The sequence below is a fragment of the Mugil cephalus genome, chromosome 16 (genome assembly GCF_022458985.1).
Source record: "Mugil cephalus isolate CIBA_MC_2020 chromosome 16, CIBA_Mcephalus_1.1, whole genome shotgun sequence".
NCBI classification, from domain to species: Eukaryota; Metazoa; Chordata; class Actinopteri; order Mugiliformes; family Mugilidae; genus Mugil; species Mugil cephalus.
Window position 1 is genome coordinate 8,426,681 of NC_061785.1, and position 26,831 is coordinate 8,453,511.

The 26,831-nt window shown below is 40.9% G+C and overlaps 1 protein-coding gene across 3 annotated transcripts in view; it reads right to left on the reverse strand.

Annotated features, from left to right (window-relative positions):
* Nucleotides 1–997: 997 nt before the first annotated feature.
* LOC125022256 (melanopsin-A-like) overlaps nucleotides 998–26,831 on the reverse strand; it is a 30,524-nt gene continuing 4,690 nt past the window's right edge. The window contains exons 2-11 of one of the 3 annotated variants that reach the window (XM_047608742.1): nucleotides 22,169–22,305; nucleotides 21,901–22,034; nucleotides 18,501–18,704; nucleotides 16,065–16,236; nucleotides 15,588–15,749; nucleotides 13,786–13,893; nucleotides 12,222–12,393; nucleotides 11,905–12,096; nucleotides 5,566–5,637; nucleotides 998–3,276 (exon numbers count right to left, since the gene is read on the reverse strand). In XM_047608742.1, coding sequence (XP_047464698.1) covers nucleotides 3,076–3,276; nucleotides 5,566–5,637; nucleotides 11,905–12,096; nucleotides 12,222–12,393; nucleotides 13,786–13,893; nucleotides 15,588–15,749; nucleotides 16,065–16,236; nucleotides 18,501–18,704; nucleotides 21,901–22,034; nucleotides 22,169–22,305 — 1,554 coding nt within the window. In that variant the 3' untranslated portion in view covers nucleotides 998–3,075. The remainder of the gene's footprint in view (nucleotides 3,277–5,565; nucleotides 5,638–11,904; nucleotides 12,097–12,221; nucleotides 12,394–13,785; nucleotides 13,894–15,587; nucleotides 15,750–16,064; nucleotides 16,237–18,500; nucleotides 18,705–21,900; nucleotides 22,035–22,168; nucleotides 22,306–26,831) is intronic. The other 2 variants (XM_047608744.1, XM_047608743.1) reach the window with 2 other exon arrangements.

Below are 26,831 nucleotides of genomic sequence, written 5' to 3' on the forward strand. Positions count from 1 at the left end.
GATACGCATACAGATAGTCTTCCTGAGACTGAGAAGTAAATAAATAGACCAGGTAAAACAGAATAGACTGAGCTTCATTGTAACGTGTCAAACTTTCTGCTGAAATTTCTGAGATCTGTATTTCATACTTTCAGTAAATGCTGCTTAAACTATATTTTAATTACTTCTAATCTCTGCCTGTGGTTGAAATGTTGTACTTTTACTTAACAGGTTGGCATCTGAATACCTCATCATCACACTCTTTTCCAAACCAGAGTCATAATGGTGTTGCACATCAGCGGGTCACTGCATATGAGCAAGATCAGTGTTTAACTCAGTGGTTCCCAACCTGTTTTAAGATCATCACCCCATTTTCATGCCACACATTTTAGGCGACTTTTGTTTTTTCCTAGAATTCATTTTTGTTATACTGTTACAAATACAGAGGAGCCATGATTAGTGCACAGAGTGGCCATTTTATTTTCCCCAATCAGGATATAGGCGTAACTGTACAGTTAGGTGAACTTGTATTTACAAGGCTGACAATTAAACAATCTCTCATATAACTAAGTATGAAAAAAGAGCTACTGCAGCATCTTAAACTGGTCGCAGTGCAGGTTTGAAAGACTGATGGTGCTTCTGTTTCTGCTTCTGTATGTGTTATCATTGTGTCTCTCAACTCACCACATTTAATGGGAGGGCTGAGCCTGCACACCTCGCTGCAGCCTTTCAAAGTTGGGTGCTGTAGCTGATTATTCCATCAACAAAGACTTAATTGGCAGCAAGAGCTACAATGAATGTAATAATTTATAATTATTACAGACAAAATGGCAATAATGGCTTTGATTGTTGCATTTACAATATAACCAACCTGCAATACAAACTGTAAAAGAGATTTAAGATGATTGTGTGCCATCGTGTTGACCAGATGAGAAAATAATAACAGAACAATTACAAAATCAGCCAAATCACTCGATTAAACGTTGAGCACACGCCAAGGAAGAAGATCACATTCACATCCAGCGGCACTACAGGATTTAGCAGCATTTTTATTAGAAAAATAAATAAAAACAACACAAAACATTTTGTACAAAGAAAACGAAATCAACATGAAACCATCACTTCATTAAAACAACACTTCATTAAAGCAGAATTTTAATTTAATATATTTATAATATACAGTATATATATATGTTTTGTAATAATGCAAAAAAAAAAAAAAATCAATCCATAATAATAAACTTAATTGGGTAATTTTTATACATTCATTAATGGGTACTGCAGGAAAAATGTGCAACAACGAGAAGGACCTGTTGGCGTGTTAACAGAGATTAATTAAAACGACAACAGATTCGGTTTTTGGACATGAAGAAGATTGTTTTTACAGTCTTAGCCAGTCTCAAAGGGAATTGCGGTGTCCAGAAGTGGAGATAAGGAGCTTTTGAAATCTGATTATGATAATAAAAAAAAACTGAAAAAAAATCGAGTCATTTATGTTGCTCAGTTATCTACAATCATTTTAAAGAAAGTTACGGCATCAAGAGGAATGCAAAATACAGTACAGAGTCCAGTTCTTTTACTCAGACACTCACTCATACATAAGTGTACGGTGGTGAAACATTTCCATCCGGATGAGTCTGATCTGTGGTGCTTGATGTCACCAGTAACAGAGAAAAAAAAAATAGGACTGTGTCACTACTGTCCTGTCAAATGTGTATGTGCGCCTGATTGCCCAGTTTAGAAATAAACACGTCGTATTAAAGCTTCATTTTTTTCCACCCACCCTCCACTTAATGGCACAAAGACGAGGATGAGCAGCAAATTTGCCTTGAACTTTCAGTAGGTTTCCATTAGCAGCATTATTCTTCTTTAGCTTGAGCTAAACCTTGCGCTGTAAACTGTTCACAGTTTTGTAATATGCAGCATCATTTATGGTTGAGTTTTGAAAACCAGCACAACAACCTTGAAGTGGTTTGATTATACATACAGTAGTGTGGGTTGATGTAAGTGGGTTCGGCAGTGTTACCAGTTTTTATACACGATCAGAGTCATTTGATTCATTTATTGTGAATGTATTCAATATTTAATTATTCATAGTATATTCTCAAGTATATATATAAAACATCTGTAAGTACATATGGGTCCTGCTGCATTTCCATCTACATCACTGGGAAAATATTCAGTAACATGTGTGGCTCATAAACATTGTGTAAACTTTTCTCCAGTCATTGTCATAAGCATAGACTGTATATAAATATGGACAATGTGTCCCCACTTCCTTGCATTGGCCAAACTGATGTTTGTTTCCCGGGGATACGGGCGGCGCCATCTTGCGAGCTTGGCGTCTGATGCTACTCTCAGCTCTACCTCCACCAGTTTGTGGAGGAAGTTGGATTATACACTGTACTTGTCAAATAACTAAAATGTAACTTGTCCAAAAACTTGACACTTGAACATGCATCAACATTATATTAACAACCTGAAATCACAGAAAGCATCCTTGGAAAAAAAACAATTTTTTTATGTATATATCTGTGTGTTTTTTAGTGTTTTACTTTGACCCAACTCCCATCCACTAACATGGAGGAGGTGGAGCTTGTGATCTATACTGTAGCCAGACACCAGGGGGCGCTCTACTTGCTTTGGCTTCACTTTTGAGGAGCTGTACTCCCCATCCATCTTTATACTCTCTATGATTGAAACACCTCAGAACCAGCCAACAGTGACATTTTTACTTTAAAACTAAAACTAATGATCAGAAAAAGAAGAAGAAAAATCGGGTCCTTCATTTTCAAATGATGTAAAAGAGAAAAAACCCTTCACATTGTGTTTTTAAGGCTTGTTGCTTCCAGCTATTGTGATATGTCAGAAGAGGTAAAACCCATGTGTGTGTGCAAACACACGCATATAGTTAAATTTACTGGGCATTCACGCTCACGTACTCACAGCGTACACTGCATGCAAAAAAAACACAGTGCTATGGTTTTGAGTTACCATAGCTAGAAACATCATGCTGGTACAGAAAAGTCCCCTGGAGGGAAATACTGAAGCACTCACACACGGTTACACACTGTTGTTGCACTTTTGTCCAGTGGCTCATGGCAATGCCGTCGTCTCCAGCCTGGCTATGTCGAGGGGCTCCTTGGCAACGGAGTTGTAAATTTTGGTCATTTTGTGGTTGCCGTGGTAACCAGGGGGACTGTGCAATATAGACGGGCTGGATATGGAGGTGACGATGACAGAGGGCTTGGTCTTGCAAGCAGTCCTTTGCCCTGACTCGCTCGTAACGGTATCCACCTGTGTGGGCAGGGACAACGAGAGGAGTTCAGGTGTTGAGACCGAGGTTTGAGAGGAAGGAGGAAATGCAGAGGATCTGAGGTTAAAAAGGTAGAGAAAGAGGTGACCGTGACTCGGATCAATACAGCTTTCCTCCACTTAACTTCTCTCAGTGTGTGAGACATGAAGCAGTCACAGCTGATCAAAGGCATTGATTGGTTGGATTGATGCATGGCTATCTCACAGACCCATTGACAGAGTAGAACTGTATAAGGTGTGTGACCTCTTGAGATGAATAGCGCTCTGCACTAGAGAGACCAAACACTGTCTAATTTTAAAGCAGATTTTTTTTCTTGTCTTTGAGACCGATTTTGTTTCTTTTTGCAGATGCAATTTTTTTTTTAGAATTTCTTTCATTCCCAGCCTGCACTGTATGTACTGAATGTCAGAGTGCTGTTATATTCTTGTATATTTTATATATTCTTTCAACTTTGATATTGTGTTTTATTGTTTTTTGTATATATTCTTACCTAATTCTGCGTTAATGTGACAAGGTAATTTCCCGTAAGTGAGATAAATAAACGTTGTCTTATGTCTAAAGGCTATTTTATAATTGGGGTGTAGAAATGTGATGTACTTAGTTTTCTGCTTTCTGTTTTTGAAAAGAAGCTCAGGTGACGTATTAACAGTCTTCATGGAATAGTTGACGCCGTCAAGCCGATGAATTCACACCTCTGTGTTGAGTCATCCTAATCATTAAACACAATAAACCGGGTTTGTGTGTGAAAGTATGAGCAGAGGACGACAAATAAAAGCTTTTGGTTTCCCCCGGGGTTTGTTTAATATTGATGTCAGAGTAAATGAAAGGGACTTGATGGAAAGCACGGCTGATTGGATCAACTAGAACAGGCAGGAGAAAGAAAGGGACTTTAGGGGTACGTCAATCATTTCACATTATTCCGTGATTACTCTTGGTCTTCTTGCAATTCAGAACTGTTCCTAGATGAATGTTTATTCAGCTTTGCTGTAGATTGGGTGGAATGCCCCTTTAAATGGCCCTAAATCAATCGATGAGTAAAAAAACACATGCAGAATTGCTGCCTTTAAATGGAACTTAATGGGAAGTTGTGTATATAAAATGTACATATCATACCGCTGCTAGGCAGCTGTTGGCATGGCAGCCATCATGGCTAACAGTTTAGCTTCAACAGGCTTCAACAAACCTTTTCCTTCAACGTATTGTAAAATTAGAAAAACAGATACTACTCTCATAACAGTGGAAAATAAATGAATTACTGAAATATTATCATAGCTTGTGAGCGACGCTCTTTCCAAAAATTAAGAAGACCACACGAGGGCGCTGTCCATATGTACTTTTTTTTTCAAGGCATTTCAATATTATGCATAGTTGTGACCCGGGGGTAGTTTTGTTAATAAATGATTTTCAAAAGCCCAAAATTCATCCCACTCCCTTTGCAGCAGGTATAACAAGAGGAGCTGCTGACTTTAATGGATGCCCCGTTCCATTAAGTAGCCCATGAATTCCCCCCCACTGAGCCATTATGTACAAGCGACGGACCCAGCAGACCTTAATGGAGTCAGTCATTAATGATATTAATTATAGCTGAGCTTTTCCTGCTGTGACATGACAAAAACATCTGCTGTGAACAAGGTCTATTAGTGTTTATACACCCAGACCCCATTTAGTTTTTGATTGTTAGATGCCGAACTTAATAAATTATGAAATGGCATAATTTAGGCATTCTTCTTCTTCCTGGTTCCACTAAAACTTTAAACAGTCCTCGTTGCGACAACACTCAGACTTATCTAATGAAAGCAGTTCCATTTGTTGACAGTCACTGATCTAATCCAAATACACACAATAATCATGCTCGGGCGCACATGAGAGTACAAAAGCAGCCCAAAGCAAAAGCGCATGAAAACATCCTGAGTGGATCTTGTTATAACAACGGCTCATCAAGAGAATTTGTTTTAATGAAACAGGATTTGTGCAATAACAAGGAGGTGTAGTAAGATAAAATGATATGCGTATATATATTTTCTTTTAGCTGTATTCAGTTTTGATAAAGATTCTCTGCTCTAAAGTTCTGCACTACATCACAACAAAGATATGTACCGATATTAAAAAGCTTTAGAGCAGCACTGTGATTATAGTAATCTGAGCGGAGGTTTATCAGTCGGAAGATTTTGCCGTTGGCTTTTGATTTTCTTGATATAATTAAAAAAAAAAAAAAGCAGACTTCACATCTGCTGCACAGAGCCAGAGGTGAATGATGGGCGGAGTCTTACGTTAGCAGCGAGGTGGCTGGTCGGCTTCAGGCTGATGTCCGACATGGAGATATCTTCAGGCTCCGTCAGAGTCTGAACGGTGCGCACATAAACACAGGCGTTTACTGTTAGTTGCACTCAAAAGGTCCTTTTGTACTATTTTTACTTCTACGTCACTTTCATGAAATACACGGCACATTAAAATGTGAACGCAGACCTTTCAGGAAGAAAAGCATCTTTATACAAAAAGTATGTCATGACATTTACTCATGAAGTTCCCAGCTTATTCCTGTAGAAGAAAAGCTCGCTGTAAACTACCAGCTGAAAGTCTAGGGGAAAATCACTCAATTAATTTGGGTCTATGACTTCTTATAATGGCGTGTAATCGGCAGACACCATCACTCAAGATGTACCACAGTAGAAAACAAAACAGTTTCACGTCTCTGTGCATCTTCCTTCTCTACCTCAGGGACAAAGAAAATACAACTATAACATGTTCCTACAGTTTTCTCTGCAATTATAGGTTAAGTGCAGGATGAAAGCAGTAGATTACCACTCTTATGTCTATTATGTACAGAGTACATCATTAGCATAAAAAACACTCTATATTTGCACTTATTATAGTGTTGAGTGTGGGCTGTAATCTAACGTGACTATTCTTTGTTAAAACTTGTGCAACGCACATCCTACAGTGTGTTGGTATGAGCTGTTTTTCTATTATTTTTTTTTTCCACCTTCAGCTTCTTGTTTTTATAAACATGTTGGTTGTCTGAAACCAGTGAGCAAATCATCAACATGGATCCACACAGAATAATCACTAACTGCAATAAGAAGTATTTTTGGATAGGCGTGTATCTGCTTTTTTACTGAGAGACAAATAAATGGTTCAGGCAGTAGGTAGCTTAGCTTAGCATAAGACATTTGAAATGGATGTATTGTATTTATCACTAAACTAATAGGCTACATTGCTAACAGGCAGATTTACTTATATTTCGGACCAGGACCATACTGGCTATTTCTCCTTGTTTCTAGTTTTAATGCTATGCTATGCTATGCTAAATGACTGCTGGCTCACTATTAATGTAATCTATGCAGATGTATGAGTAGTATTAATATACTGATATTCACATTAGCAAGGAGGCATATAACTATTCAGGAAACCCTAGAAGTAAAACAAATAATGTCACTGTCATGATACAAATTATTTTAAACATTTAAACTTGAGACAAGTTTAACAAAAAACAATAGTAGTTCCAAATTAAGTGAAATGTTATCTGTGAACATTTGTTTTGGTATATTCAAAAATGCCGAAGCAAGGGCAACTGGACTTCTTTCAGCGTATTTAGACAATGAGAATCACGATGCATCGATACGTATCATCTGATGGACCCAGGTAGACACCAAAGGGTTAATAAAGAATCGGCCGTCTTCGCCTTCCAGCATGTTAAAACACGGGGTGGCATCATGCAAGCTAAGGATTAATTCTGAAAGACCCAGATTACTGGATTAGTGTTTGGACCCTCTGCAATGGAGTCCTCTGTGAACCTGAGCTGCATGGCAGTATGTCAGTGTGATTGCATACGTACATACATGTGGGCTACTTTTTTTTTTTTTTGTCTGAACTAAGATGATTACTGGAAGACGGAAATGCTCCATTCATATTGGCTGTCCTACATAGAATGCTGGACACTTTCTATGGCTTGACAGCAGGTTGATTTTCACACAAAGCACTTGGTCTGGGTAATTTAAATAAATCATTATTTTAGCATAATATATTATCTAATTCATATTTCAGGAGATAGTGTCGAACACATGAGGAATCCTAAATGAGTAGCGCCTGTCTGTGAGTTTTATATGATGATGATATGATGATCACTAATATTTAAAACTAATATTTGAGCCAATAAAGAACTCCATGGCTCTGAACTATGTTTCTAATATATGCACATGTTTCAAAAGGCACCTCAGATGTTCAGGCAGGATCTCTCTGGCCATTTCTAGAGATCTATTGCATTTGAACTGTGCAGTCCAAGAAAATTCGGCTGTGTAGCTTCTCAACACAATTCATATATAATGTCAGATAGGTGAATTTTAAGGTTGGACCTGAGTGCAGGACCAAAGGAGAAGAGACCACCGTGCAAACAAAAAGTTTTTAATTAACAAAAGGAAAAAAGCATGACTAAGGGACGAAAATCACGGAGACAGGAACACGGTGACACAAATGATACGACAGCGAACCAAGGCAAAGGCGTGGCTATGTATACACACATGGGCGAAGGGATGACAAGGGTGAAACTAATGAGTGTGGAGAAACCAACAAGCAATCAAGGGAAACACAGGGAATAAGACCAAACAGGAAACCAATAAACTTAACAAAATAAAACAGGATACTCAAAACATGATCATGAAAAACTGACAAAATCAGAATCGAGACATATAGTTTCTTAGCACTTCTGTCTGTTTGTGACTCATTAAATCAGCGCTGTCCATTCTCTGTCTATGGACACATTGCTACGGTACTGGTATGAGCAACATACTGTGAAATCGCTTGTTATAAACCAGGATTGAACAATCTAGCTAATTACAACCCCCTACTGAATTCTGAAAGAGCTAGAACAACAAATGTTTTGAAAAATGCATGGACGTATTGATCTAAAATCCCAGCTCCGACTTCAGACTTCTAATATTTCTAGTTTTTAGTCTTTAGCAAGTACAGGGTTGATCATTCAAGTCAACCAGCTGGCGTGTGACAAGCTGACGGTCGAGCATGAATGAAATGAAGTGCTGAATCCTGTCAGCTGACGCACACACACAAAAAAAAAAAAGTCAAATTGCTTCATTGTTTTTTCTAAAACAATGGAGCACTGAGCTCAAAACGTGAAGTATTTTTAGTCTTAATCTTTTAACACTGGGGTTTCTGCTGATACCAACTCAGATCGGATATTTATGTTGGCAAAAATATCGTAGCACGCAACTGAACATCCTGATCCAAAAACCAGTTTGGACCGGGACCTTCTGTGCGGACTTTGCATGTTCTCCGTCTAAGCCCAAAGACACGCTCGTTGGTGATTTTAAACTGGATATAGATGAGAGCGTGAATGTTCGACCGTCTTTGTGTTAGCCCTTCAATAGACTGGAGACCTGTCAGTGACAGCTGGGACAGGATCCAGCCCCCCTTTGACCCTTCAGAGGACAAGCGGAAAACGAATGACTGTTGTCATCAAGGTGCTCATCTTGCTGTCAATTTTTTTTTTTTTTGTCATTTTAACGAATGAAACGCGTCACACAACACAGGATAAAAATGAGAAGCGGCCGCTGCACATCCCTCTCCGAGGGGAATAATTCTCACTCGGTTCTGAATGAACCGAGTGAGAATTGTCCCCGGCGTTTAGTGTGGAAGTCACACGAAGGTGACAATAAATGACTCTTAAACCACGGGTCCTCAGCTGCCTATGTAGAGGAGTCTGAATAGCTTTGCACTGACTGCTTTAGAAATAAGAAATCGTTAAGTACGGCCAATTCAAAGGAGAGAAAAGCTCTCCGTGATAGAAAATTCTGTGAAAGCACTCAAGACCCCAGTCATTGTGTTTCACTCACGTTTGAGTACAGGGAAATAAATAGAGATGTTCAGCAGGTGTGAACGTTAGATTGGCCCCTTAGGAAAGTTGAAGAGATGGACAGACACAAATCTCATTTATCTAATGTTGAAAGGACATGTTTGGTCCTGCTTTGACCATCTGTAGTTGATGGGGAAGGCCTGATGTATTTGGTCATCTGTTTGTCGTTGCTTTGCCTCTACAGTGTATACTTTCTGCACTCCTCGCTACACTACATGATATCTCCTGCACGGGAGTTTGAGATGCATTCACACCTTGACTCGTGTGAGAGAATATAAAGAATTTCCGGGGATAACCAGGCGGATTAATCCGCATGTGACCTCAGCCCTTCTCAAGGTGTAAACAAGCCTACGGAGGATAAGCCGAAGGAGACAGCTGACTCTAAGACTTTTTGATGTACCAAGGCCTGTGTGACTTCAATAAACATCCATTCAACCGGTGTGGGTACCAGATCTGCTCGGGTGAGTATCCGGCGCATCCTGTGTTCGGCTAAAAATACGATGACAGCACATTATTCATAAAAAATAAAGTAATAAAATGACTGAAAATGACATTTGTATATTAGGTGCGAAAAGCTTTAAGAAGTTTTATCCTGAAAAATACTAAATAAAAATACAGCTTTCGTCAATTTATACAAAGAATTAAAGGACAAAACAAAACCAATAAGTTGCTCTGCTTCGACAACAACCGCTAAAACTGCTAACCTCTCTTCCGCTTCCTCATGTTGTCCAACCAATTATAAAAAGCGACGTCATCTGGAAGCGCCAGATACTCATCCGAGCAGATCTGGTGCCTACACTGGCATTAATATTTCTGGCTGCAATAACCTCTCTGCTTCGGTTGCCGCGTTTGAAAGTGAAGCAGGAAGTAGAAACCAATGAGAGAGATAGAAACTACATGCATTAGAAAGGGTAAGGAAAATGAGTGAGTCTGGACACATTTGACAGTCCAAAATGTGTAGACTGAAAATTACAACTGAAACTTAAACTTTGTGGCCTGGTGGTGCAGTGGTTAGCTTGCAGCACGAGGATTCCTGATTTGAGTTCGGGTTCAGGCACCACCCCAGAGGACAATTTTTTGCAGCATTTCAATGAGGATATAAATAAAGCATAAATAAAGCTATTTAAATAATGAACAATTGATGTAATGTAATTCAGTGAGTAATTCACTTTACACTCTACACATAATTTAGTAATAAATCAATTTAAGCAACAAAAATCTGAGGAGCCAGTTGAGAGCTGAAAGAACCGACTCTTTTTAATGAGCCAAAACCAAAGGAATCGACTCTTTAATGAGTCGAAACCAAAAGAACCAACTCTTTTAGTGAGCATAAAACCAAAAGAACCGACTCTTTTTAGTGAGACAAAACCAAAAGAACTGACTCTTTTTAGTGAGCCGAAACCAAAACAACCGGCTCTTTTTAATGAGTCTGAACCAAAAGAACCGGCTCTATTTTGGGAGTGGAAACCAAAAGAACTGACTCTTTTTAGAGAGCTGAAACCAAAAGAACTGGTTCTTTTTCCCCATCACTACTAGAAACAAAAATGAACCCGACCGTTAAGCGTGTGAATGGCTACATGAGCCTTTACTTCGAACAATCCAAACCTGAGACAGAGTTTTTTAATTAAATTATTCAGATCATAGATTCCGATTTAACTGTTTACATGGACGCTAAATGAAATGATTTGATATTCCCCAAAACATAAATTCCTATAGATGGTTTTCTGCCCACTATAGAGCAGCAGGTCAATCAAACAGCCTATAGAAGACGACCAAGACAGACCCAAGCTTTCAACATTGCTGCCTGCATCAGTTCCGTCATTTTTCATCTTTTCAAACGCCTGTTTAAACAAAAGGTCGTTTCTGTCCCTTGATGTTTACCCCAAGTGGGTCAAATGTGCAGAAAGAATGGATTTATTCCAACTGCAGAGAAATGAGTGGATCAAGCTTCACATGCTTTGAAGCCGCTGATATTTTCCCATTGAAAAGATTATTTGTAACACCCCCTCACGGATTATGATTGAAAATGAATGAAAATACATCACGATTGTATCATTTCTACTTATTTTCCTCAGTTTATAAAGGCATGTTCTACTTTATTTTGCCATCTGGATGAATTTGTAGTTAAAGGCCTGTCGTTATACATGGTGGGGATTTACAAATCTCATCTTTAGAAAGCAGTGTCTTCTTGAACCCTCATTTCCGTGACTTGAAAAAGTACACACATCAGAGCCATAAATGTGGAGCTCTGAGTGGTAACCAGACTCCACAAGTGATACGGAAACACTGGACTCCCAAAATCAAGCCATTTTTAACGCCGTAAGACGACCTGATTAAATTACACGCCGGATAATTACGTTCATAACCGCGTGGATCCTGGACTTTAAGAGGGCTTCAGCCAGCATGACTTCATGGAGCTGTGTGCCATAAAAATGCCGAATATAAACACGACATGTATCGATTTTAACAGCCTTCAGAACAACATGACCTCACTCCTCAACACGGGGAGGAGAAGACTCAGATCAGCTTTGACGTAATAAGAAAACAGGAGCGAAACCGTCCTGATGGAAATGTTGAAATTAACCCAAACCCACCCTTCGTCTCAGTCCAGTAACATTTCTATGACACTTAATGTAAATAAGTAAGAAATGTGCGCCTTTCAGACGACATAAATGTTGTGTTTAATAACTATGAGCGCATGTTCAAGTTTGTATGTTGGCAGGAGTGTGGCCTTTGTACTCACAGTGATCTGTGAAAGGTAACATAAGGCCGGGTCAGTGGGGCTGAGGGCGACCGTTCTCTCAAACTCTCCCACGCTGTGACCTCTCGCCCTCGTCCTCTGGCTGACACGCAACGTCTGTTTAACATCGCTGGACAAGTGATGACTAACAGGTGTCCGGGACGAGCCGTTTTCCTCTGTGTCTGAAAAGTGGGCCTGATGGGGCGCACACACACAAAAAGAAATCCCGGGGAACAAAATCAAACGCCTCGCACTTCGGAGGTTTTGCCGAACGAAGCGTAAGACAGAGACATACCATATTAGATATGAGCTACACTCACTGATTCGCTCTCAGACAGGGAGGAGGTGCGGGGCTTGCTGGGGCCTTTACACTCTGACTGGCTGGTGAGGGTGGACCGACGAGTGGACTGGAAGCTGCTGCTGCTGAACCGGTCTCGGTGGGTGACGCACAGCAACACGCCGAGGTAGGGAACGTATCTGCTGAGGGCCGACCTGAAAAGAAAAAGAGGCGACAGTGAATGATGGCGAGGCTGCTGATTGATTAGGGTGCAAAACAAGTCCAATTAACCTGTTTCTGATGAAGCTCACCTCCTCTAAAATCGGATTTATATATATATAATAAAAATAATAAAATCTGTTGCTCTCGCTGGTTATAGGACTTTCCAGTTATGTGCAAAGCTTTTTTTTTTTTCCTTTTTTTTCTCTGTGCATCCGTTGAAACGCTCCCCATAACGGAATCCAGATGCTTTGCTACCACATAAGAATCGAGTCTGGTTACACAAAGCTAAGTTCAGAGGCTAACGCTGCACATTTTTCACCAATTCGCTCCCTTTCTAGCTAGCTCGCTGAATTAGGTTAATCGTACAATTCAACAAATGAAGTGTGATTATTTATCAGTCGACGCTTGGGCCGCCAATTACATTTGTGACCACTGTCAGTCAGATAGGTGGGGTCTTGAAAATTAACATTTTGATCAACACCAGATGTTGTGTGGGTGGGTGAAATAACACCCTGCATAAACAATGATAAAAAAGTAGCTATTTTAAATCTTTAAAACATTAGTTTTCACCAATTAATAAATATTTATCATAAACACTTATCATTCAGGCATGTGGATCACTTTTGCATCATCCAGATTTAGAGCCATGCATCAGCAATTCACCACCTACCACGCAGTAGGTAGCAGTACTAACATTATCCGCAGTGTTATATTTGGAGAAGACTGACTAATCACGAAATGAGTCATTCTGCTTACTTTTGGCATTTTTGTAATCAGACACTCATTCAAAACCTGCACTGGTAGTGCGTACGTGTATTCTGTCATCAGCCCCGTGCATCCAGAATATAATTATCTTAATGGGACAGAACCGGAGATCGTCTCTCACAACCTGGTCCAATAGAAATAAAGCCAGAGGAGACAATGGGAGCCCCAGGGAGTCCGCAGAGGTCGCAAAATCTTTGCTTGATTAGACATTTTTTATATATTTTTAAAATCTTCCCCCACAAATTTAAATTTCTTTACATTCTTTCTTTACGTTTCTACAGTAAAAAGTGGCCACAAACAAGCATTTATATGGCGGACGCAGACAAACTGTCCCAGTGTCACCGGAGAACAATTAGCATTCGACACACCCTCAGACCAAAATAAAATTCCACATTTGTTTAGCGAGATAGCTGTAATTGCTGTGAAAGCAGTTATGTCAAAGCGTGACGGAGCCTCGGGTACTCAACTCAACTTTATTTGAAATGTAATTATTTTTTTCCGTAACATCTAATCCTTAATTCTGTATAGTTTTTTTTTCCCACTAAGCTGTATAAAAGCTGCATTTTTCCGATGCACACCTCACTCTCTTGTCCTTTAACAAGACTTGACTTAAGTCCTACCTGTATTTTGGATGTGTTATGGCGTATATGATGGGGTTGTGAATAGCAGACGCTTTGGCGATCACAGCAGGAACAGAGTTCATATAGGGAGTCAACATGTCAGCGTACCTAAGAGACGGGGAGAGACGAGACACAGATGCCGGCAAGAAGAAAAACGAGAGAAGGAAATGAAATGCATCTGAGTCTTAAGTGCAGTCATGGTTGTATGTCCTGTCCCCCCCAAACCCGGTTTGATGCAGACACAGGAGAGGGACACACGATCAAACTCAAGCTCAGTGTTTAAAGCTCACATGAAATAAGCATTAAAACTGAACAGAAAGCAACTTCAGTGACATTATGGTGCTTAAAAACACCACGAATAGTTAATAACTAATAGTCCACATTAGAATAACAGACCCTGACACTTCCTTCAAAGACACATTCTGTGTTGACGTCACTTACACAGAAACATGGTGAATGACCTTAAGAACTATTAACGCTTGGAGCAAAAAGAATATAAAACTTCTTCACATCCACATTTTGAATTTTAATGAATGCCCATTGTCTGCTTATCTGCATCGGGTGTCTCATCAGAAGATAGCTTTGGTTTGGCCGGCTGATGAGTATCTCTGGACAACATTATAGCTGGTTTGAATCAAACTGCACCACCGCTTCTCAGCTCTGTGTGCGGTCCACACCAGATAAATATCTTCTGTCACTACTGGACTGGAGTCAGGTGTGGGGAGCGGCTTTTCAGGTGCCAGCGATTTACACTGAATGCAACTACTTCAAATAGATCTCATTAACAGATGGTAGTCTGATGTCCATAAACTCTCATGTTTGTCTTCTTACTTGAAATACTAACGTGTTCCTTGTGTTTTGTGGCTAACCCTGCTTTTCTGATTCTGGTTTTTGGCTACCACATGCTTGTTTTGGCTGTTCAAGAAGCACTCTCCACCGGGCTCAACGCTCTTTAAAAGAATAAACAACAGTTGAATATCAAATCTCTGCTTTTTGTGTTGTGCTTCTGGGTTCAGTGGTTAACCTCTCCCCTGACACCGTGAGTGCTCGGCTGAATCAAAAACTTATGTCTAAACAAATGAACGCTCTGAGCGGCAGCCATCTTGGCTCATAAGCTGAAGTGGAGAGACCGCCGAGCAATTGTCAAAATTGCAGAGCATTTTCCATTTTACCAAAATTGCACCGCTACACTTTCGTCAGGTAGAATCCGTCACTATTTTTAATGGGTTAATGAACAGCCTGTTAAGATTTAATAGCACAAAATGTTTCAGCTAGAAGTTGCGCTATAAATCAGTGGGTCAAATGTTGCCATCATCCTTTCTAGTGAATGTACAACTTGCCTTTGAATTGAGAAACATGCCCTATAAATATTCAGAAAGTACACAGTACCAAACGGAAACATGTGATTTTATCCACTGTTTTGCTTTCTAGCTAAAAAAAATTTAAATTTTTTTTTAAAAAATGCTGCCAATTGCTGTAAACAACAGAACAAGAGCGGTGCAAACTAAGGATGTTTCTCAAAAGCAAATCCAAAACAATGAGGTGAAAGTCATCACAAACAGCGGAGTCAGATGACCAGACTTCAGTGATTCCTGACTGGGAATGACTCCTTTCACACACATTTCAAGTAGTCATGCAAAGCAGGAGCACAAACAAAACTCTCTTTCACAGAAAAGATAAACTCTGGACACAGTTACATGCTCATTAAGATAGACAGATAGAGAGATAACAGTCGACGTTATGAGACATGTGTCTTTAGCAGCCATTGGCAAATTACACTATACTCAGATTCACAGAATTACCCGGCAAATGCAGTGAGGGCTGCACAGGAGTAAGGGGCCCAGGATATGACAAACAGCAGGATGACGATGAGTGCGATTTTGGCCATCTTCCATTCACTCTTCATTTTATGGAACCTCTTTGCAGAGTCTCTGGTCCCTTGAGAGTTGATCTTTGTTATCGCTCTGTTACACACAGACACAACCAGCATAGTGAGAGAGTTTCCTTTTTTTTAAAAAATACTAATAACTAAAAATACTATATAAATACTTGTCCCCGAGCTAAGTTAATTGACTGAGATATACAAACATATTCTACTTGTGTTTGCCCACAGTTCCCTCACCACTTGCGCAGTTGACTGAACGGACGCTTTTATCAGTCAGGTGCCACATTAGTGGAAACTGATAAAAGGACGCAGACGCGTCATTTATCAGCGCGACACAGACACTTGTCAGTGCACGAGGGGGGTGTGTTGTGAGAGACGTGCGTCGTGTACCTACCGTGTAGTGTGTCGGATGGCTCTGAAGATGCAGCAGTAGCAGAAGATGATTACGGAGAGAGGGATAAAGAAGACGAAGGTAAAGAGCAGCATGGTGTAGGAGCGGACAGAAGGGGTGAAAGTCATGTAGTCCCAAGAGCAGGACGTCATCAGACCTTCTGGGACGTAAGCGCCTGCGGGAGAATAAACACTCTTTAATGGTCACTTCACATGTCTTAAAGTGTAACAGTTTCTATTTAAATGTGACCATCTGTGTAGCATGGCATCCTGAATGCTTACGCTTCTCTCAAAATCCTTAACCTTAGTGTCTGTGAGCTTATGACATTACAGTTTTTACATCTGACATTACAGTATTTTGTTTTGTGTGTTCTGAAACTGAAAACTTAAAAAAAAGACATTTCATGTTTCTGGTCCCTTCGCAGTTTGTAAACAGTGTGACGTAGTTTGAGGGGCGGGGCTTAGCTGGAGGCAAAACATGTCTAACACTATAGCCTGTAAACCCCAGTTAGCATATTTCAACGAACTGTTTTGGCAAGAATTGACGAGGAAAATGCATATTTTAGAGAATTTACAAATAGACTCACTCCCAGAGACCGGGAGTGTCATTTTACAAAGTTGACTCTGGCTGATGGGACTATATTCACTGACCCCTACACTCTCAATCAATAGTTGGACAATTTGACCAAAGGAGGACACAGAAGCGACGAAGTCTGGTCTGTTTTTATCAAGTGAAGATACTACAAGAAGTAAGTGGAAGTAAGTGCTTGTACATCCCTGAAACATGTAACTAACGTTGTGTTAGCTAGTGGTTAGCATTACCATTAACCTGTAACAAGAATGATTAACTTAACAGCATCATATTAACTCATTAAAAATGACAGAAACCATCCAAAAATATTTGACGTGTATTTTAGTGTTTTAGTTTGGCCCAAGTCCCATCCACTAACATGGAGGGGGCGGAGCTTATGACCTATACTGCAGCCAGCTCTAGTTGCTTTGGTTTCACTTTTTAGCAGTTATTTCATGGTCCATCTTTATGCTGCCTGTGGTTTCACATGCCTCCCAATGGGGAGGCATATACTTGAGAACTGTTGACTTAATGTATCTGATTGGAACCTTTTCAGTTTCGTCCTGCAGTTCTGGACACGTTGAAATATTGCCTGGGTCATGGCAGTGCATGACCAAGTCTTCCTATATTACTGTCAACATCGTATTTTACAACCAAGTATCCACTTTGAACCAGACCACCATCATCCTAGATCCATATCCCCAGCTCTGCTCAAGTTACATTCTCGTTAAAAGTGAGAAAATTTACAGCGCAGGCAGTTAAGACTCAAAGTGTTGCACAATCACCTGCTAGTTTGGAGCCATTGGAGCACTGAAAAAAAAAAGCCCTACGTGTCGGCTGTCAGGTTAAAAATGAATAACACCATAACAATAACTTTTTGATGTTATCTTAAGACAGCACAAACTATAGTTGTTTGCTTCTTTCTGACTTGTGTATTATACTAATGTATGCAATGTTCTCTTATCTCTAACACCACCTGCCAAGCTCAGATTTAAAGACATTACAATTTGACCCTGGTGACCCAAGAGCACAATCCTCCAGAGGAAAACAGTAGTGTTTGGTATGCACATCGCAAGCCTTTTTCCTATATGGGATGACATTCCTTATTTCACTCAAAGTCCACCATGGAGACAAAAAGAGCAACACTGCTGTTTCTTCCCTTCACTGCCCGCACACATATGCCCATTATCATCTATCATATAGGCGCAGGTTTTGAAAAAAACTATTTCACCTTTTTTACCGGACATGGATGGAAGCCATAAGTCATTTTTATTACATGTTAAGTTGTTGTGTCAGCGAGGACTGAAAACAATGAGAGAATGTTTAGATGGAAACGGTCAATGCAACAGACCACAGGAGATGAATGATGGCAGAAATTCAAGTGTGTCCAATAGATGTGTTTGACTGATGTGTTTGGTTGTATTATGGTGTGGAGGCATCACAAGATTAGATTTAAACTGGAGTTGGGTTTTTATTTTTCTTTGTCCCATGTGAGGCTCTAAATCCCAATGGGATTTGTTGGCCTTTGTATTCCAATCATATGTTATTTTTTAACGCGAACATGCAATTCCACTTGGGAGGATGAACAGGAAACTAAAAACCAAACGCTTGTAGGAGAACTGGACTCCACAACCTTGTAAAACATTGTTAAACATGAACTCAGCTGCCTTCTAATACCCGACTGTATATAAAACGTATTTCCATGTCGAAAAAAGGCAAAGCAAGATCGATCCGTCATAGCAGTACACCTTTCACCGGGGAATCAGACATGCTGACAAGTGAAAACCGTGACTAAGACTAACAACAATCTAAAAATCCTCCCACCCCACCAAGAGGATTTATAATATGATAAATAAAGACTCGACTCACTCCAGCCGAAGAAAGGAGGCAGGCTCCAGCCCATCGAGTAGACCCAGGCGGCAGCCACAATGCTGAGAGCCTTCTTGCGAGACATCACCCCCAGGGATGCCAAAGGCCTGGTGATCACCATGTACCGGTCCACCGCAATCACCATCAGTGTCATCATGCTGCAGATTCCAAAGAGCGCTCCGCAGAAAGCATATAACTCACAAGCTAGGGAGGAGACAAGAGGGAGAAAGATGCATGAGAGAGGAATGATAAATATGTCTGTTCAGATTGTCACTGCTTTCAGGAACATATTTTCTGGCAGCACACCCTGCAGCTCGCACACGAAAGCTGTGAATGCTACAACTGTGCGTTTTATAACTCGTATCATACTGCAGTTATGGACGTATAGGGGGCAAGTTCTGCGCCGTCTCTCGGTCTCAGATCTATTTTATGTTTTCTAAATATTAGGTTTGCTCGAAAGCATCTGTCCCAAATATAGTTCAGCTGAACTGGACCTTATTCTTGGAAAACAACGATGACATAACACATTATTATTTGTGCCTGTGAAATCGTCCAGGTCATAGTGCACAACATTATGACCCGCAGATAATGATGCGCTGATAACTATGTGCCTTGACAATGCTGTGCCTCCAGAACAGTTGTGACCCATCAGAGAGTGGACACGGGCCTTCTGAGGGTGTCCTGTGGTGCCCGTTAACAGAATAATGTTGGTGGGGGCCTTTGGGTCCTATGGGTTGAGGAGAGGGGCCTCTGTGGATCGTCCCACAGATACTTAACCCTTTAAGCGAGAACAAATTTCTCTATGTAAGAAGCTTAAGGTTACTGCTTATCTCCCCACTGACTAAGGACGTCTCAAACATGTCTCCGTTTGGCCCAGTGAGAAGTGAGATTCACCACCGAAGTGAACAAAATGGGACTTTTGCTTGTACTTTTGACCTTTGCAAGACATTTCATGCTTTGTCTCACCGGCTCAAGGTTGATAAGCCTCAGAGTTTCACTGACTTTCTCATAAATATTATACTTTCACACACACGAAACAAGAAAATGTGTGAATGAAACAGGAGGATGGATATTTACACAGAATACATTTACTGGTGTTTAATATTTGATAGATACTGAACATAAAGCTATTACGTGCCAGTGCTGTATGCGTGGTTTCATAATGAGTCTGCCACAGTCTTGACGTGACGTCTAACATTTATTTTTTTCCATGATGTAAGACCCTGTTCCCTAAAGACTCAATCTCCCTGCGAAGTGTACGAAGAAATCCGTAACACACTCAAGTGAACACAAATATTCGCAGTCAGTCATCACTTTATCAGCTGCTGTCCCTCCAGGCTCCGAGTATGTGATTACCACTGACTTAGTCCGACCATTGTGTAATCACAGCACTCAAGCCATCGCATCGAGGCACGAGGCAAAAATCTGACGTGTGTCGCCTTTGTGAGGAAACTCAAAACAAATACAGCCAAGGCAATTAAACGTGGCGTGAGTCGCGGTGTCTGCAATGTCGGCGTGTGTTTGACAGCTATAGTTAGCGGAGTTAATGGAATCCAGGCTCGCGAGGAACAAACGGCGGACGTTCCCCAGGAGGCTATTTTAAATTCACGGAGCATTTTCTTGCGGCCGCAAAGTTCAGACCGCTGTCAAGTCGAGATATTTACTACAATGATAAACATCTCAGGACGTTTAATGAGGTCCTGAGGAAATTGTTTTAAATAAGCACTTACTGATTAATAAGTGTATATATTCCTGTAAGTGGACTAAAAAGAAATAACATTTAAATTGAATCGAATTGAACTGAATCTTCTACCGGCAACTTTAAAACAACCAAATCTGGCAACAACCTCACTGTCACCCTCTCATCTCATCAATAAGCCATGTGGACGTACTGTAGTCAGGGATTATCAAAGAAGAAACATCACAAGCCCGCCCTGTGGAACCATTATAAAGCTGCCTTCTCTGTACCAATTATATTTTCTACTTCTTTTTTGTCAGACTGATGTTGTTAACTGTCCTGCAGACCCTTCAGCCTGGTGTGATAATTGTTGGGCGCGCGCGTTTGGAAATCAGCAGGGGTTAACTTGTTTACAGGTAGCGCAAATTGCTCTGGTGCTCTCATTAACGCTAACTGACATTTTGCTGGTTACAGGTGATGGAAAGTTAATTAAGAAACAGAAAAAAAAAAGAAATAACCTTGTTGGTTTCGCCACAGGAAAATATGAGTATTACCTCAATTCACCGCAGACAGTCCTTTGGGGACAATGAATGTCCCCGCGACAACAAAATAGTCAATGATCATACTGAGAGATCATCCAGCTTATCTTCCTGCACTGCGGCCTGAAGAGCCACAGTGTTATTCTAAAGCTCCATCATTCAACTGTGCATGGGGGGATTTTGCATTTTTTCAATCCTGGCAAAAAAAAAAAAAAAAAGATGGATAAACACAAATAAAAACGAAGGCGCGGTTGGCTTTTACTTTGTGCTTTCCATCTGCCTGCTTTATTTTTTGACCTCCATTATTACAAGGCTTCTCCTTCCTTTTGAAAAGGATAGTTGGTTGGGAGGAGGGGAGGAGGGGCACTAACTACCATCCAGACTCGAGCTCCAGATCTGACGATTGGCTGTGTTCATCAAGGTCAGGACAACTCCTGGAGGAAATCGCAACGCTCCAGCTATCAATGTTTGATCAGCGGAGTGTGGAGCTTGGTTTAACGCGTCTCCTGCTCCGTTCCCCATGGATTACATGTTGATGTATGATACTCAGCGTAGGCCCCCCTCCCCCCATATGCACTTGTGTAAGACACGCTATCAAAATCCATTCTCGTTTGCTTTTTATGATCGATGGAATTTTGACAGTGGAAAGGCAGCCTTTGGCGCTTTTTTTCCTTTTGCAGTAGAACGTGTGTGTGTGTACGGAATTTTTATTGAGCTCTATGTCACACACAAAAGGGTAAAGCAGATAAATGTGGTTTTCAAAGTTAGGGTTCATTACGTTTAAGAATACCTGTGCTTAAATACCAAACAGCAAGGGTTAAAAACTTAAAAAAACAAAGCTGTGCAGTTCCACAAATGACCACTTGAGGCAAACTTCTAAATTCCTCATAGATCTCCACAATAAAGTACCCAACTTTGGTCTGGTCTCATATATTCTACAGTATTTACACTCCCCTGTTTAAATTAGTGTATATCAGGCTGAAGTTATGCATAATTATGGGCGTGCCTTCCCTTAGTAACAGGTGGGTAGCATCAGTTTTCAGAGCTTCAAAACCATTCTCCAGCAAACTCATGAGGGGTTCGTTCATCTCCATGAACGGTCTATGGTGCTTATGCATGTTTTTAATTTATACCTCATCTTAGATTGAATTCTAATTTAAAATGTTGTGCGCGCACGTGTTACCTTTCTTTCCAAAGATCCAGTGTTTGTGCATGCTGTTGATGAAGAAGGTGGGCGTTTGGGTGAGACACATGAGGAAGTCTGTAACCGCTAGATTGATGATGAAAATGTTGGACGGCGTTCGCAAGCTCCGGCTCCTGCACACAGGGGTGGAAACACGTTTTTTTTAAACACAAATCAGCTGTTTCATCTTCCGATATGCACAAACTGAACACGTTCATTGAATGAGCGTCGTTAAAACATTGAAGCGTCAGTATGAAAAACAAAATACCTGCAGAAGGCGTACATGACTAGGAAGTTTCCCAGCATGCCTGTGATTCCCACAGCAAGGATGACGACGCCGATGGTGTAGTGAGCATGGTCTGGGACGTCTACTGTTGGAAACGGGTGGCCTGCGACAATGGAGACCTAGCAGCAGCACCAGCAGCAACACCAACATGTTAATTCATGGCATCATCATCACAGGTTGCCATTGTAATTCAAAAACAGGGCAGATCTCATGAGTGCCGTGTGTTAACATTCATGGTCTGCATACCAGCACATCCCCCCTTCCTCATGACCTTTTCTCTCATTTGCTTACGTAACCACTCCATCACTTTCCACTGTACCATTCAGATGTTCTCCGCGAAAGTAGGGCTGCTGAAGCAGATGTCGTGCAAACGCACACATAAATGAAAAAAAAAACATCAGGCACGGTTAAATGCGGCATCGCGGATTATTGATGTGTGTTCCAGTAGAGGGGCAGCAGGGAAGATTTAGCCCAGCGGAGGAAGGCCTGTTGACTGTGGGTGTGTGTATCTGTCTGTGGGTGGGTGTGCATCATTGTGAGAGATGGACACAAAGTTCATGTAGGGGGAGCGTGCAAGGATTTCTGAATTCTAGAGAGGGGCCGTGCGCCCTCAGGTGCAGCAGATTTTCAGAAGAAATGTGTTGCTGTCAAAAATATTCTGCCTTTATATTTTCAAAAAGAAGTAGCCTCGTTCCTTTTTCTGTCTTCGTTAGAATTTTAAATGGGCGGCGGTGGGAGAAATTTGGAAGCATGTTTTAATTTTATGGTATTTTCATGCTTCTTCTCAATTCAGTATAACTTGAATGAATTGGGTGCACACGTAACTGGACTTTAACAGTAAACGCACAGGAGACGAGACTAAAAATGATGGCGTTAGCATGTCACCGTATCATCTTAATAACGTGATAATGGATAAAGGTAATAACGTGCCCCGCCTTGGTCAATGAAAAGCTTTTACTTGTAATAAGGAGGCATTTTAAAGCTGCAGTGTAGCACTTTTATCTCCTCTCTTCTTGCAGTCAGATTCATTACAATTGATTAGAAATGATTCTCTCCAATGAAGAAAAGTCACACCAGTCAAACCACACCACGCTTAGACGTCATTCTTCCTCTGAACGCCGAGTTTCTTTTTTCATCTAGAGGAAAATATTAGTTGGAGGTATCCTAGGTGGTATTTTGTTCTTCCTGACCGACAGTAAGACAGCAAAGCTCCGCAAAGCTCCGCAATTTCCAAACTGAGGGCGGCCAGATCTACTAAAGGTTTATAGACGTGTGCAAACTCATTGCACACCCGAAAAAAAAAACGCGCAAACTGATTTACTAACAGTACGCGCTAAGGGTTGCGTCTTGCAGAACAGCATGTCGGCATCCACTTAGCATGTTTGCCTCAATTAATATGCAGTTTATCAAAGCTGAAAGCAATTTTGCTCATAGAAATTGCATCTATATTTAACACGCCTCCAAAGGACACGCAAACTGTTTTTTCTAAGCATAATTGCGAACACATGGCTGTTATTGTAGAGGAGGAATTCATTCATTGTTACCCCATGAATTACCCCATGAAACACATCCTTATTTTATTCTGTAAATATACAAACGGATCAGATGTAACCAATAAATAATTGGTGTGTTCCATTTGCGCTTACCGTGGTCTACAATTCTCTTGTGTGGGCCTCTTTTATTCTTATATTATTATTCTCATAATTACATTCAGATGCTTTTTGCTTTAACTCTGTAAAGTGTTAATTTGCCTCTTCAGTTGACACCTTCGATGTAATGCCACCATTTGCACTTACACAGTCTCAACAGTGGACACCATTAACGTACACAAAACTCTCATTTACATATGGCTGTTTGCACCTGCTGTCATTCACACAATCAGTCTTAGTAAATCACACGCAAACCACAGTTCCAGTCAACATGCGAATTTCTTGATTCCACACCAATTTAGCACATGCAACTTGGGATCTTAGTAGATCCGTGCCAGATTGTTTTGCGTCAATAGAGATGGAACAAACCGAAGAAAGATCGGCTGACGACGTTCGACGGCAAACGTTTGTTGAATGTGAAGCAGGGAAACAGGAAACAGGAAAAGACACATCGCCGCCCAGCGTTTTTTACAGAGCGAGCCAGACCGATGAGCGCACATATAAATGGCCTCGAGTCGACATTGGCCACATGTGTAGATCACGCTGACTCCGTCCCTCAGAGGTATAAACTCTGCTTAATGCTAACCGATTTGTTTATTTATCACTTTGTAGCTGATAGTTGGTTACTATGGTGAACATCCAGGGCTGTGGTTGCCTTGGCAACCCTTATATATTTCTCACCACAAATGTTTCCAATTGAAATAAGCACAACTTGAAAGTTCTGACGGCATAGAAGTAACCATTCCCCCAGTTCACCTGATGCTCGAGCACTGCGATAGAGACCAGAATTAAAACCCAAATATACTATAGTGATGTGACTTTGACTAGCTTCATCTACGTTGTGTAACTCGCTCAGAAAGTGTTTGAAATCCTATCAAATGATTATTTATTTTGCATGGAAACGTTTGTGCACGATTGAGGCAAAGTAGATCTTTTCTCCAAGGCTTTAGCAGCAGCTAGCAGATAGATTTACATGTAACACTTGAAAGCGTACCGGCCATACGACGGCCACATATTGAGTCAATATACTCTAGAACAGTTTTATTGCTTTAAATGTGTTTTTTATTATAAAAGCATGTGCTGCTTTCCATTCGCTCAGCTTTTATTTTCCTCTCCCCGTTAAACTTCCCTAGTACGCAGCTGTGGCCCTGTAGGTACGACGGGTCGTCCACAAACAGCGGTTAGTGGCTCGATCCCTGGAAAGTGCCACTCGTCGAAGTGTCCTTGAGCAAGACGCTGGTGTGTGAGTGTGAGTCCATGGGTGGATGTGTCTGTGACCGCAGATCACATTTAATCCCCCACCGCCCCCCTCGTTTGCTTAATTTCTTCTCCAGCCCCGTCTCCTTTCCCTGCTCGATCTCTTTCTCTTCCATTAACACGGTTGATAATGACCTTCCTCGCATCTGTTCTCTTCTCTAAATCTGTCGATCACTCTTCGCTTCCTGCGATGTCGCCTCTCTCCCCGTTCAAACTGCTCAGCACCAGATTACTGCCAATCCCACTGCAAGGAAGAAGGAAAGGCACACTGGGCAGCGTGGCACGGAAGACTCCGCTGTGCGTTTTGTGGGATGTAAAAATCGAAATAGGGGGTGCTGCTATCCGTCTCATTTCTGGGATTTTCCAAATCAGTGGAGAACAATAATATAAATGAAAATGGTCAGTATGCAGCCTAGTGTGCAGCATTATAAAACAGGCAAAGGCAAATAAATGGAATGAAAATGAAGACTGGAGATAGAGGATATTGTATGAGACGGCATGAAGGAGAGGAAGACCAGAGAGCCCACACTGCAGTAATTAAATTAGAAATGAAACGGACGCACACATGCATGTCAACTTAACAGCAATTCCCTGCTGTGTTTGAATGTTCTACACAGATTAAGACTTCGGTAAATGTGTAGGTTAATGTATTGCCAGATATAGTCTATGTTCCTGTTCTCTCGTCTTTATAATAACACCATTTAGCTGTGTAATTTCTGGTAACCATACAGTGTAACAGAAACACTTCAGATGTAGGCTTTTGTCCTCTTCTGCTGTAAAGCAGGAGCTTGTTTGTCTTTGTGCCATCTGTGCTAACAGGCTAACGAACACGTTTTCCTTTCTCCGAGATTCTCCGTCTTTCAGTGGAATCACATGTGGTTAAATATTGATCTTGTGCTTTATTTAGTTTTGGATTTTGTTAAAACTTGAAATGAGTGCACAGCTGTGGCGCTGACGTAGTGTCATACTGTGAGTTCCTTGGCTTCTCTTCGCATGTGTTATTTATGTTTACGCCTCCAATCACAGAGTGGTTTTGGTTGAGGATTGTGTGTAGTACCTGCTTTATACTAGATTTAGTAACTATATGCAGGTTTTTCAAATACAGTTAAAACCTTATAAGCAATGTTTTTTAAAAAAACACGTAAACTGAGCCCTTTCCCAATGCAAGCAGACAATGCTCAAAGCCCATGTTCAAATGTTAAGCTGATAACACGCTGCCATGGTGCAACATGACCATAGTTCTGTGTTTGTTCCAAACTCCATGAGAAACAATTGCTCTTTCTATGAGCCTGAGACATAGACCGTATAAAGATGGATGATGAACAGCTCCTCTGAAGTAAAGTCAAAGCAAGTAGAGCTCCCCCTGGTGCCTGGCTGCAGTATAGGTCATAAACTCCACCTCCTCCATGTTAGAGGATGGAACTTGAGTCCTAGCTGTGTGATGTCACAGCTAGCCGAAATCTCCATGGTTACAGCCACTCAGTGACAAAAAGTGACAGTTGAGAATGGAAATTCCAACAATAAACAACAATAAAATAATAAAGAATATCTGTGATCACACCTCATTGTCCTTTTAATGTCCGGTCTGTTGCTACAGTATTGTATGGCTAACGTTACTTCCCAGTAAAGCTCTTAGCATTAGCATGTTTTATTTAGCTATTTATCAAAATGAAATAACCAGAAACTAACTGAAACTGAGGCTAGTCCACTTTTCGGTAGTCCACCTTTTTGTTTTAAGG